At 42.2% G+C, this 14,272-nt stretch overlaps 1 protein-coding gene across 2 annotated transcripts; it reads right to left on the bottom strand.

Annotated features, from left to right (window-relative positions):
* Nucleotides 1-1,298: 1,298 nt before the first annotated feature.
* Nucleotides 1,299-11,662, bottom strand: tsku (tsukushi small leucine rich proteoglycan homolog (Xenopus laevis)). 2 transcript variants are annotated; one of them, XM_085795083.1, is made up of 4 exons: nt 7,527-7,628; nt 5,763-5,785; nt 4,880-5,190; nt 1,299-3,922 (listed from the first exon to the last, which is right to left on the bottom strand). In XM_085795083.1, the coding sequence occupies exons 3-4, from the start codon at nt 5,186-5,188 to the stop codon at nt 3,185-3,187; spliced, it is 1,047 nt and encodes a 348-aa protein (XP_085651209.1). In that variant the 5' UTR covers nt 5,189-5,190; nt 5,763-5,785; nt 7,527-7,628; the 3' UTR covers nt 1,299-3,184. The 2 variants fall into 2 exon arrangements, with proteins under 2 accessions (XP_085651209.1, XP_085651208.1); XM_085795082.1 differs by lacking the exons at nt 5,763-5,785; nt 7,527-7,628 and adding an exon at nt 11,298-11,662.
* Nucleotides 11,663-14,272: the final 2,610 nt, after the last annotated feature.

Here is a 14,272-nt window from a genome sequence, read left to right as displayed (position 1 = left end):
ATCATGTCACGTCAAACGCTCATTATCTCACCAGATTTTGTGCTCATATATGAAGACCCACAACAACAGTGGGACTAAAGTAAAAAAAAGGAAAGAAAAAAGAATTGCGTTTGATGTTTAACTTGATTTGTTGTGCTGTTGCATTCCCTGAATGTCTTTGCAATTTCACAGTGGTGAAGCGAACGTTTATCCCCAGCGCTCCTGAATGCAGGCGGGACAGTGTCTGATGAATGTTTGGCTCCTTTGGTCTCGACGTGCCAGCTCTTTAGGAGATGGGACAAAAAAGAGGCAAAAAAAAAGAAGAAAAAAAAAAAAGCACCAACATCTGGAAGTGTTTTCTGCAACGGGGTCAAATCCACAGGGGCTTCCAAGCAGCCTCCCACCCGCGTGAAGAGAATAGAGTCACATTCACACATACACCGGCATAAATAGACTCAAACACAAGACAACTGGAGGAATGTGGGCTTGTATGAGATCTACCAGAGATCCTCCATATTCTCCAGCTCAGTTTTCAGGATGTGACATGTAAAATCCAATGATGCAATCTGTGGAAAAACCCCTTGGTTTAGTCAGTCTTACTCTTTTCTTTGTTTTGGGGCTGTGTCTGGGTGTCTTGGAGTTTGAGAGAAAAGTAGGGTATAATGTGAATGTCTTCTCTGTGTCACAGGACGAACACTCATTGCCAGACACACTCACACAGGAGATCAGCGAGCTGCCGTGACTGAGCCCAGCTCTCCTCCTCCTCCTCCTCCTCCTCCTCCTCCTCCTCCTCCTACTCTTTCTCCCTTCTCTTCCAGTCTCATTCGCCGTCCAGTCACCTCCTTGGCAGGTTACCAGCCGAGTGTAGCATGGTAACCTGCCAAACCCATGGTGTGTCTGCCCACTTCAGTGTTTATTAAGAGCCATTAAAGACCACAAGTTTGTGTATGAGTCTGTGCATCCAGACACTTTCAAGTATAGAAAGAGGGTGAGGGGAAAAAAAGGGCTTTAAACACAACGTGTTACCAAGTTGTAAAAAGTAAAGAAACTGTTGAGAGTAAACCGCTGAGATCTAAGCTTTGACAGTCACACCCTGCTCTGAGTCAGTGCTGTGACACAGAAATCACAGACTGCTTTGAAAAACTGTATTTTCAGCAAAATACTTAAACACAATGTCGGCACTGACAATCTTTTTCCTGTGTTTGGTTTTGTTTTCAATGTGTGTTTATGCTCCTTTGCTGACACACCAAACTATTGTAGCCATTCTTACATCAGACAGAGCGTGAGTAATGACCGGTCATTTAAACCAGAAACCATGGGTGTGAGAATAGTCAGTTTATTACACATATGATTCATACACATATATATATTCATATGTATATATAAAGTAATGTACAATATAGTTACATACATACAAATATATACTTCTACACCAAGACTTTGCTCATCTGGCGTCCAATTAACCAGCTGAAAAAAGGTTGATTTCCTTTAAAATCTCTAAACGAAGACACCAAAGCCATTATAAACAGCTGACATTCACAAACCCTAATATGCAGTCTTGAGGCTGATCGTCTTCTTGGAAATACCACAGCATTGCTTAAGTAAGTTTACAGGTGACAGCGGAGTGCAGCTCAGCTTGAAACATCAAAAGATGCCGACATCACGTCATTGGTAACTTGTTCAGATGTGTTTCAAAGCTACCGACTCATTAAAACGGGGACTGGCTTGACACGAGAACAAAATAAACAACCAGTCGACATGCACACGCCTTGTAGAATTTGTGTCATGTCACTTAATGAGTGTGCATGATATCCTAAGATGCATGCACCTAGCTTGCAAAGGCTGAGCACCAGACTTAATGTCACAATGAAGAGGAACTGTGCGTCCAAAGTTAACACATCGGACGAATCGTCAGATGTAGGCAAATATTTGTAGAAGTAAATTCAAGTAGCACAATGGTAATTTTGTGGGTGTGAAAAGAACAGTTTGTTTTAACAAGTGTTCGCTGCAGGTTTCCAGACCACACTTGAAAAGTGACTTTCTTTTTCACCTAGAGTTAGATAAGAAGTTTGATACCAGTCTCATGACTGTACAGCAAATAGAAAGCTATAACCAACTAGTTAGCTTAGCTTATCTAAAGACTGGGAACATGGGCAATTAGCTAACCTTGTTCTGTCTGAAGGTAATCTTAAAATCTTATTTACAGACATTTATTTGATCTGTACATAAACTAAAAACAAGTAACACAATAGGTTAGGTTTCATTAATGAGCTTCTTTTCACTTTGCTAAGCTAACCAGCTTCACACTGAACAAACATAAGAGTGGTATCAATCTACTTGACTGATTTTCAACTAGAAAGCAATATATACTATACATATATATTATGTGCATTTCCCAAAATGTTCCTTTGATCATCTCCATAAAGCATCACATTCAAAGTCAAATGACAATTCTTAGTGGTCAGCAGAGGGTTTTGTTCTACAGTGGAGGACATTCTGACATTTGTGTAAGTGCATTATTAAAAAAAATGCAACTAACAAGTGCAAATAACTCTTAATATGGTCCCACTTTAAATGATGTCGATTAAGTATGAAGGAATATCGCCTGGCATTGTCATCCTTGCACACCATGCAGTCTCATGTGTTACCAAATTATTCCATGAGTTTCTTCAAAACAGAGCACCTCCTTTCCTACAACCCCAACATGTCAAACTAGCACATTCGACTGTACTTAAACAACCTCCTGGCACTTATTGAATACATGTAGCACTTAATGCTCACACCACAGTTCCCTACTTTACTGAAACTTACTGATGTCCTTCACTTGGAAGTTGTTTTTGTATAAAAGCATCTCCCAAGTGAGTAAATGAAAATGTAGTGTTGCTATTTTACGTTTTTACGTTTATTTTAAGTTTTGAATTCAAGACAGACTGTCTACCAGTTAAGATTATACTGAATGTTAGGATGTAAAAGCAACTGTTCTGTGCTATGAGATATGCTATTGCGTCTCTAAAAGGTACAGCATTTGTGATATTTGTGTCAAGAGCTCATGAAGGCTGCGTTAAACCTTTTAAGACATATTGCGAAGTTTCACCTAGAAACGGAGGTAACCGAGTGAGAGTTAAGAAGTGTTTGCATATAAAGCAGATAAGGCACAGCTCTGGCGTCTGTGGATTGTAAGTACGAGTGGTCCGCAGGCACAGTCTCACAACGCGATGCCCTCCACGTTACAGTTCAGCACCTCATCGTGTTGGACCTGACCCAGCTGCCGGTGGAACTGTCCCTGTTTCTGGGTCCTCCAGCAATGGATACCTCGTCCCAGCGTAATACTCTTAACACTGGGCAGGTGGGTCAGCATGTTATTTGGCAAGGACGACAAGGAGCCGGACAAATTAAGCTCTTGCAGGGAGTCTAGTCCGCTAAAGACAGCAGGGCTCAGGCTGTTCAGTTTTCGGTTGTTGGAGAGATCCAGAACTTGGAGGCTCTGGAGGCCCTTGAAGCCATAAGGCTCAATTTCCTGAAGCTCCGAGAGGCCGCTGATGGATAAATGAACCAGATCTTTCAGCTGAGCAAAGGCTCCCTCCTTGATCTGCGTGATGGGGTTGCCATCCAGATTGAGGTACCTCAGCGGAAGTCCTTCCAGGATGGGCACACTTGACAGTCGGTTGACCGACAGATTTAAGCTTTGGATGTGTAACGCTCTTCCGTGCGAAGTCGTGGAGACTGATACAAGCTTGTTATGAGACAGATCCACGCTGACAGGTTCACCGTTGACTTTAGTGGCAAAAACATCCATGTCGAACTCCTGGAAGCTGTTGTGGCTGAGGTCAACTTCAGCCAGCGGGAGGCCAGAGAAACAGCTCGGGGAGAGGCTCACCAGGTTGTTGTGGCTCAGGTCCAGCGTCTCCAGGTAACGCAGCTTGGACAAAGCATTGGGGCTTATCTGAAAGTGAGGAGGCAGGGAGGAGATTAACAAAGAGAAAAATAAGGACACTTCAAGTGGGGGAGTGGCAAGATAAAAATGTTTTCAGAAGTGAAGGTGCTGTGAAATGAAAACATAAGATGTCACAGATTTGATTTGTGTTTTTGTTTGGTTTTGTTGTAATCTGCATAGTATTCTCAGTTTTCTGATAAGTAAAAGTTAGAAATATTTTTGAATGACTCATCCTGCTCTCTAAGAAATTTCAGCACAGATCTATCCATCAAATATGAGTTGAAGCTAACTCTTTACACAGAAACACACACTTATTTGTTTGGCCATTAGCTACTAGTAGGGTAATGATTATAAAACATACACCACAGATTAAAGGGACAACGAGGAGTTTCTCCATCGGCAGAACGAAAAATTCCTTATAATGAAATATTCCATATTAATGTGGATGAATCTACGTTACCCACACTTGTTAATGGGCCCATTTTCGATAAATATATCGTTATTTTGTTATTATTAGTGGTGGCGGAAATGCTGATCGAGCCGACCAGCGTTTCCTTACTTTCGGTTTTGCGGACGCTGCCCGGCGAGTCATGAGAATAACGCCGCCGAATCGCCGTTTATGGTCGGGACTACGACGGTATCTGATCGTCTTCGAACCTCTGACTTTAATTCTTGATTAATGAAAACATGAGTCTGTCTTACGCCGGTCAAAGAAATTCACGGTGCGCGCGGAGGCTCATAAATGTAGTGTGAAAACGCTTCGCTTTTCCAAAACTCCTCGTTGTCCCTTTAACAGTAGCACAACAGAGAAAACATCTCAGCCTGATCTGACTGATTTTTGGAGCAAAAACAAACAGATTTGAACTCTGTTTTAGTCTCCACCATCTTACAAGGTAAGTATCTGTCTGTTTGGATGTTGTATATGAGAAAGAATATTCTATTTCATCATTAAAACACTGTACCAACCTTTGTTATAAGGTTGCTGCTGAGGTCCAAGCCAACCAGGGTGGTGTAGCCTGGACCAGCTAACATGGTGTCACTTAGAGGTCCCATGGAATTGGAGGACAAGTCCAGATGGGCGGTGTCCAGTGGGATGGGAATGGGCATCGTGGTGGTGGGTCCCAACCCATGACAGTCCACCCTGGTCAGGCTGAAGCTGTCGAACAGGCCGAAACTTTCCACCTCACAGTGGCATCCGGGGTGGCAGTTCTTGACGGCGCTGGACTGGATGGCGGCCAGCAGCGACAGGCCAAAACACAGGAGGAGTAACATCATGCCTGGGGAGAGAACACATATATTAATAACTGCATTGAAACCTTTTTTTTTTTTCACCCGTACCACACCTGTTGGCCCGTTCATTTATCACGTTCTAAGCAGCTTTCTTTCAGTGAGCGTCTGGGAAAACTACACAGCCTCGATCACCGCAACACATCCAAACACCTTGTTTGTGATTATAGGAATTAGAGGAGCAGTCATTGTTCAAATGAGTCTTTAAGGTATTCGCTAATCTTCTGCAAAAGACTTTAAGCTTTTTATTGTGCAACTGGAGTAGCCTCAATTTCCCCCTCTTGGTTTCCCAGTGGGTGTGACCCGATTCCTTTGATCAAAGAGTTCATTTGCACTTTCTTAGTTTACTCACTACAACATGCACTGATGAGGAAATGAGAATCAAGGCCCCTAAAATATCTCTAATCCATCTTAAAAATTAAAACTTCTGACTATCAAGCATCTCCTCTGCGACTTCCTGCTTTAAAACAAATTCAGAAACAACTTCTCATTCTGAAAATTATACTTCCATAATTTAACTCTATATTGACTGTGCGAAAGCATATGGAAGAATGGATCATACCTCTTTTTAAAAGTTTCTAGGTACCGTATTTTCCGGACTATATGTCGCACCTGAGTATTAGTCGCATCTGCCTAAAAATACGTCATGAAGAGGAAAAAAACATATATAAGTCGCACCGGTTTATAAGTCGCATTTATTTTTGAAACATTTTTTTTTTATTTCATAGGAATCCAAAAACGAACATTTATCTGAATCTGGAAGGATTATTCAATTGGCCTGCACAATAGCCTGAAGAACATAGGCAAAAAATATAAATTTAACAGGTGAACAAGTTCATAAAGTTCTCGATCTCATTCTGCATCACTGAATCCATTGAATTCTTCATCCTCGGTGTCGCTTCTAAACAACTCCGCCAACTCGGGAGGAAGATGAAGCGCCGTCTCCTCTTCTGCTCGGCTGTCATCAGACTCACCCTCAGCATCAGCTGTTGTCAGTCCGGCCTTTCGGAATCCCGACAGGATCGTTTCGGTTGTCACTGTATTCCACGCTGTTTCTATCCATTCAACGACTTGCAGGAAGGTTGCATGGCGCATCCGGCCGGTTGCCGTGAAGCTGTGCTCTCCATCCACCATCCAGGTCTCCCACATGCGACGCAAGACTGCCTTAAAACTCCGGTTCACGGAGATGTCGAGTGGCTGGAGCACTTTAGTTAAGCCTCCGGGGATGATAGCGGGGATGGAGTTGCAGGCTTTGATTTTGTCTTTGATGCGTGCCGTTATATGCGCTCGCATACTGTCCATCACAAGCAGGGCTTTGCGTGTTTTAAAGAAGCCATCTGGACGTTTAGCATAGCACTTTGTGAGCCAAAAGCTCATCATTTCTTCATCCATCCACCCTTTCACGTTTGTGGTCACGACAACAGCGGGGGGGAATTCGGCCTTCGGCATCGTCTTCCGTTTGAAAATGACCATTGGGGGCAGTTTTGAGCCATCTCCACAGCATGCGAGCACCACCGTGAAGTGTGATTTCTCATGACCAGTTGTCACTATGCTCACACTTTTCTGCCCTTTCTCTGCGACACTTCGGCCCATGGGATGTCAAACGTGAGGGGGACCTCATCCATATTTATTACGTGGTCCGGTGACACATTGTGTTCCGTCACCTGCTTTTCAATGAATGCACGGAAACTGTCGATCTTGTCTTGGAAGTCTGCTGGCAGTTTCTGACACACCGTGGTCCGTGCTCTGATTGACAGGTGGTTGCGTTGCATGAAGCGATAGCACCAAGAAGGCCCGCCAGCAAAATCATTTATTTTCATCTCTTTGGCAACTACCTGGGCATGGAGACGTAACTGTACGGTTGATAAGCCACGTCCAGCAGCACGCTGTTCAATGACCCATCTGTGGACTCGTTCCTCGAGCTCCGGCCATCTCGCTTTCAGCCCGCGGTTTGCCTTTTTTGATTTTTTCATAGAAGTAAGAGTTACCTCTGCTTTTCGCCAGTCCCTGACAAGTTTTTCACTCACTCCAAACTTTCTCTCTGCTGCTCGATTACCGTTTTCGGCTGCATACTTTATAATTTGCAGTTTAAAATCTGCAGTATAGCTTTTTCTTTTTGGTGGCATTTTTTCTGTGTTCTTTATGGTTTATGGTTTTTTCGGTGGTGCAGTGGCAGCGCTCAGTTGTCACAAGTGTGGACGGTGCCCTCTTGTGGTCATAGATGACATAGCGTATATTTTTCATATATAAGTCGCTTCTGAATATAGGTCGCATGGCCAGCCAAACTAGGAAAAAAACCGCGACTTATAGTCCGGAAAATACGGTATCCGTCATGTGTGAGTGAAGGCTGAATAGAGCTCACCCTGTTCAACTCTCTTCAGCTGCAGCAATGTGTACACACAAGCACACACGCAAACACTCAAATAAGTATGAATACTGCGCAGAGGTTAAGAGTTATGCAATAGGCAAAAATGAACGCGTCATGGTAAAGTCACCCAGACGTGACAGAGCAGAGTGTGCGTGCAAGATAAAATCTTATCCATTATTACAGCCACATGAGAAATTAAATAATAGCTTCAAAGATAAATGTACAGAACACATCAATCTATAATCAGTCAAAACGATGTGACAGTGTGAAAATAAACCCGTGACCTACCTACCTCCTACTGTGAACACCTTTCAATTCAATTCAAATCAAGGGACAAATTTAAAAGGACATGAAAGTAGCTAAAAAAAACACACACCCATCGATCAATACACAAAAACAACACACGGTACAACTGATAACATTCACAAATAAAACAGCATGAGTGAATGATTTATAAAGTACCACAATTCACAGGAAATGCCCAAAAATAAATAAGTAATGCATGGTTTATCATGAGTAGTTCAGCTCAATGCACATGAGTATATGTTTGCAAACAGCAGTAATATGACACTGCTCTTTGAGCTTTTGATTTGTTTTAAATACTAACTCTGTATTTTATGGTCGGCAGCTAAGTCACGCTGATTTAGGTTAAGGCCCCTAACAGGTAGCTATATCTAACAGGGTTAATGTTATTTATCCTAGCTTATGTAAGAGGATGAGGTTACATAGCTGTGTAATACTTTAGGATCAACATATGCAGGCTGATTACCACAGCTCAAAGTCTACTTAGACAGAGCTTCTCACCTCTGTGCAGTGTTTCTTTTGTTTTAACCCTTGAACCTCTCACTGTAACACTGATAGTGCAATTTAATCAACTAATGGACTATATAATTATTTTGATCTGCTACAATAAAGGGTATGACTTTAATATTAAAAATAGTCATAAATTAGATTCAAAGATTTTTTTTTTTCAACTGAGCCTTTATGCCACTTAACAAGATGAAAACAACCAACAAATGCACAAATACAGCAGAGAGACGATAAGTGTTTTCATGAAGGCCAGGTTTTGACCAAACAGGCATGGCTGAGTTGTATGAGCGTCAAATTAAACTGACTTCACAAATCTTTCACTCACTGAACAAAATTTAACAAGATTCTTCGTGCTTGAGCTCCTCAGAAAATTAATAGTCCACCAGTGGTTTGAGCAACAACATACAGTACAGTAAGGGGCAAAGGGGAAAACCTGATGGATGAACTGATGAACGGATTCTCTGTATCTTAAAGATATGGCAATCTGACCAAATGTCATGCATAGTGCTCTGCATTACAGCACATCTGGAAATCACCTCAACACATAGGCTACCGCTTTTACAGCAACTGAGAAACTCTTCTTTACATGACGTCACTGGCAGACATAAAAAATGGTATGCATTTCCAAGTTTAGTTTCACCTCACATACAGTGAACTACCTTCTACAAACTACGCTGTCACCTCTGTGTGGTTGCGTGTTCATGTGTCCCTCTCCTTCCCCTCCTGCATCCTGGGGCTCCATCTGTTGCTTCAGCGAGGACTGTGAACTTTCTGCACCAGGTGTTCCTCTCAACCTCTTGCCAATAAATCTCAGCTAACAGTAAACTGCTGCTGTCGCTGCCTTCAAATCAGGCACAGTCTAACTACTGCAATTATCCAATGGCAACAGCAGTTAAGAGCTGTGAACCCCCCAGAGTGGACAATTGGCGAAGGCCTGTGAAATCACGCCCCGACACCTTCTCACTTTCAGAGGTCTTTTCACACCTTTTTTTTTTTTTTTTTTTATCCTCACGGAGCAGCAAAAACAACCGCCACTGTCCTCTGTGGATCATCAGCCATTCATGTTTTATTTATTTATTTAACCTACAACTTGGGAATGCCACATGCAGACAGTGATTACTTTTTTATGGCACAATTTTCACTACATCATGATTTATCACCTCTGAACTATGTTCAGACTTTTGCAAAACTTTAACAATGTGATAATCCAATTACCACAGAGTGTTATCAGTGTAAACGCAATCACTTAGCATGCCAAAACCCAATCTAAAAGCACCACATTTACTGCCTACAAGCTAAACACTTGCGTAAAGAGATTGTGTCAAGCTGGTTTTGTTGACAGTGAGGAGTAAGAAACACATAAATCAGAATACAAAGTGAATGTGCCCAATATAATATCCTTTTACATCACCCCTTTAACACGTCTATTTGCATCTGTAACCCCATCTAGTCCTCAATTCGTTCAGTATCCTCCAGCGCTCTGATGTATTCTTAATGTCATTGAGACTGCTCTTTCCCTATTTAATCTTGAAGTTGAAGGCTGGAAACTGTGTAATTAGAAGATGGATGCCACGCTAATCCTTTTAAGCCAAATTAATGCATGACACTGGGGAGGGGGCAGCGAGTTTATATTAAATAGATGGTACTTAAGTGTTTTAAAACAATTAGGCAGCAATGGGACGCCTACAGTTATGACGAATAAAAAACATGCAGAAGCACCGAGATTGATCAAATCCATCAAAGTGCAATTTAGCAGGGTTAGAAGAGACAGTGGTTCAGAAAAGTGATGAAAGATTCAAAAGAAATTAAAGTAACTGCACGGCCAGAATATAAATATCCTGTCAATGATAAACCCTAGAGTAAAAGGTTAACTTCACTCTGGGCTGTTGGGAATATATTAATAAAGACAAACATAATGAATCTGTGAATCTGTTCATTAGATTGGTCAATCAAAATCAGTATCTTACCAGAACTAAGTTCATTTGTACTACTACATTTTTAAAATAACAGCTGATTATAGCCTACTAACATATAAGTCCACTTTTAGATTGCACCATTAGCCTACCACTTTTACTGGGAGCAATAGACCAACTTCTTCCAGCAGACATCCCAACCAAAGAATGGACTCTTCTTTCTGGCTTCAAATGTCACTTTCCCACCCTTTGCCATACAGAATGAGTGAGAAAACTGTGACAAATTGTACTTCTGCTCCTCTGCATTACAATACAGGGAACCACGTACCATGCCATGCCCTGGGAAGTAAACATAAGGGGCGGGTGTAGAGACTCCGCATGGGCACCTAGCTGCAGATCACATTTCCTGCAGCCGTACGTGGCAAACCCGCTGCGAGCAGAGAATGAGACCTCCACTAGTCTGTGGCCTTTTCGGATCAAAAAAGCAAACAAGAACAACAACAACAACCTCAAAACAGTTATCACATGTGTAGCTACGCTTGAGTTCACTTAATAACGCCATCAATTTCAACCCCGCCCCTTTCTGCTGTCAATCACAGCTCCACATGTCACCTCTGCGCGCATCATTCACAGGAGTTCGTCACTTCGTCACAAGTTTTATTTCTGGTTTTATTTAACTTTTTATTTATTTCATTGTTTATTTATTTGGTTTTTTTTGGTCGTGTCTGGATTTATTTGCGGTAACAAGAGCCCGGCCAGTTAAGTCGGGACACCAGGGGCGGTTTCTTAAACACAGAGGCAAAACGTGAAATCTGATCTGACCACAGCGGTCCTCTGTCCGAAAGTACACCGCTGACAGACGAGGGCTCCACAGCCAGCCTCTGTCTGTCTGTCTGTCTGTCTGTCTGTCTGACTGACTGACTGACTGACACACACACACAAATACAAAAGTAAAAGAAGAAAACTGTTCCAACTTTGATAGCTTTTTCTCGTTGGTCCAACTTACTTTGGTGTCTTTCATCCAGACTGTGAGCATTTTTCGGGCGTCTTTTCACTTCACTTCACCGCTCCCATTTTTCCCGACCCCCGCAGCGCAGCGCCGCCGTGTCCCGGTGGTTAGTCCGTCTGCTGCTGGTCTCGGCTACATGAGCTCCGCAGATCCGTCTCTGTAGTGTCCACTGCTCCACTGCAATAAACTGCCACAGGAGCTGGAAACACTGGGGCACACTCGTCTGTTCCCATCCCACAAAGTCCTGCCCGGTAGACTCGGCTCGTTTTACCCCCGTCAAACTCACCACTGTACGAAAACGACAGGACTTCCTGTCGGTGGTTTCCAAAATAAAGCGTTTTCAGCTGTTGGAGGTCAGGGTCTGTTACTCTGCGAAGTTATATTTGCTCAAAATATACTAGCTACTCCATAAAAAAAAATACCATTTCGTTTACTTTTTGTTGTTCTGTAACCGTTTTATTAATATAGGTACCGTGCTGCCTAGGTTACAGTTACCATGGTGCGTCACACAAGATTGTGGAAAGAAATGACTGCAGCTAATTAGCCTAGCTCTCTATAATATAGGCCTAGATAGATATAGATAGATAGATAGATAGATAGATAGATAGATAGATAGATAGATAGATAGATAGATAGATAGATAGATAGATAGATAGTCACTGTACACCTAGGGTATAAAATTGGGCTGGGTTGCTCTGAATCATTAGTAGGCTAGGAGCTTTTTTTTTTTTTAAAAAAAGAGAGACAAATATTGCACTTTTTTAAAATGAAAATCTTTATTTGACATTTGAAAAAGTAGCCTACAGACAATCAGAATGTTCTACAAACAGACATTTTTTAGAGATAATGAGATGATAAAAGAATAAAATATAAATAAATACAATAGGCTATCTAGCCTAAAATATTGCACATAACACTGACACTATTGCACATGTGATTAATTAGCCTTTTCTGAGATTAATAACTCATTTGGGAGCTGATGCCTGCGCCTCTGGTGCTCTTCTACCATAGTTTAACTAGGCTATTTGTGTTAAATCATCATACATTTTACATAACATAGCCTAAGCCTATAGCCTACAGTCTAGACACACAGATTTTTGAAGAAATATGCACTAAAACAAGATGCACTGTCTGATAGCTATACAGTTTAGGAAATACTCTCAACTTGCTCCCTGTTAGCCTATGCTTTTATTTTTTAATTCTCACACGTGTAACTTCCGGGCTCTGCTCTCTCAGGTGGGTTTGACCATAGACTGTAAAAAGAATGGACGTAGCGTCCGTGACGTCACCCATTGGTTTTGGGGAGTCGTTTTTGTGACTCAAATATGGCGGCCTGAACAGCGCCATGTTGGATTGGCCGGCCGAGAACCCGCCCACTGGCCTCGAAGCAGCTGTCCACGGAGCTGCTCGGACCTGTCACTCAACGTTTCCGCGCCCTGATTGGCCAGAGTTTTAACCTAATAACAGTAAAACTATAGAGTTAAAAAAAAATTCACCCCCCTCAGAGTGTGTGCGGGGGTAGAAACTATCGATTGAGACGAAAAAACGTTCTGACACCAGGCTTTTAACATGTTTACTGAGGATGTAAAGTCGGCGATTTTAACATGGGGGTCTATGGGGAATGCTCCCTTCTGACACCAGCCCCCAGAGGAATCCGAGGGGATTGCAGTTTTTTGAACGCGGAAGTGAGCTTCACTTCTCAGACCGACAACTGCCCCCTTGGGTTTGACGTTTCTTCTCCTCGGCGCGTAGAGGAGCCACACAGCTAAACGCAGACCCACTTTCGAAAACAAAGCCAGAAACAAAGTGTTGCGCAACAAGGCGGTGGTTTGTTTCATTTGGCCACAACTTTGCATTTTGATGTCACTGTCTGATAAAATAGGCCTAAATGATGTGAACGGAAACCCAGACATTTCCTGTTGTTACCGTCTACTCAGCAGATCTGCAGGCTCTTAAAATACTAATGCTGACAGATCCTGCAGGTTTATGTAGCCTAATTTGATTTTTGAATACAAAAAATGTTGTGATTAATGTCTTGAAGATTATTCAGACACAAATGTAACTGATTGTGAACAACTGCTGAACATAGCTGCACAGCAGATCTGTGCAGGCCAGACATAGCCTAATGTTGCATCATGTTGAATCAGACACTGTAACAAGTTTACAAAAAAAGAGGGCCAGAAACACACAGGTCAAGTGTGATGAATAATGGTGAACATCTGTTGCTGCTTACACAATGCTGAGGGGCCTCCACTCTTCATCTGCGCCCTCGGCCATTGTTTTCCTCATGAGAGCATGACAGCATCACAGCGCGTACACCCATACAGTACTACAACACAGTCATGCACTCTCAAGAGTCTACACAAACTAAGGCCACGGTTTTGAAAAAGAAAAAGAGAGATAGACTACAGAGATGTGTGTTCATTCAGCGTAGCTACACACAGCCAGACACACACACGGCCTAACCCCCTTGTATCTTGCAGTGTCTGGGAATCTTCAAGGCTGTGAAGATAAGATAGGGGCTCAGGCAGAATACAGAGAATGTGATAAGTGTGGAGAAACAACAACAATGAAAAACAAAAACAAAACAAAAAAAACACACAAAACTCAAACCTGTGGTAGAAAAACACAACATAGTTTCATGAATATATTTTAACCAAAACAAACACAACCAAAGTGGCATTATAAAAAATTAACTTATTAGCTTCTAACTTTCATTTACTACCTGTTGAAAAACAAATCTTGGATGAATGTAGCTACATATTTTTAGCTTCCAATAATGAAATGAGTCCATGATGCATCAAGTCTGTCTATTATTCTCTTCATCAAGGTGTGAAACAGAGAAACCATCACTTCATACTCTTTCCACTAGGTGGCACCAGAGCTAAAGACATCCAACAGTAAAAATCTGCCGGGAGCTGCACTGAGATGGATCATGAAGCAACTCAAATAATAAACCACCTCACGTTTAA

This window comes from Trachurus japonicus, chromosome 13, assembly GCF_045865225.1.
Source record: "Trachurus japonicus isolate A0001 chromosome 13, Traja_1.0".
In the NCBI taxonomy this organism is placed as follows: Eukaryota; Metazoa; Chordata; class Actinopteri; order Carangiformes; family Carangidae; genus Trachurus; species Trachurus japonicus.
Note: the sequence above shows the minus strand (reverse complement) of the source record. Positions and strands in the feature narration are given on the sequence as shown.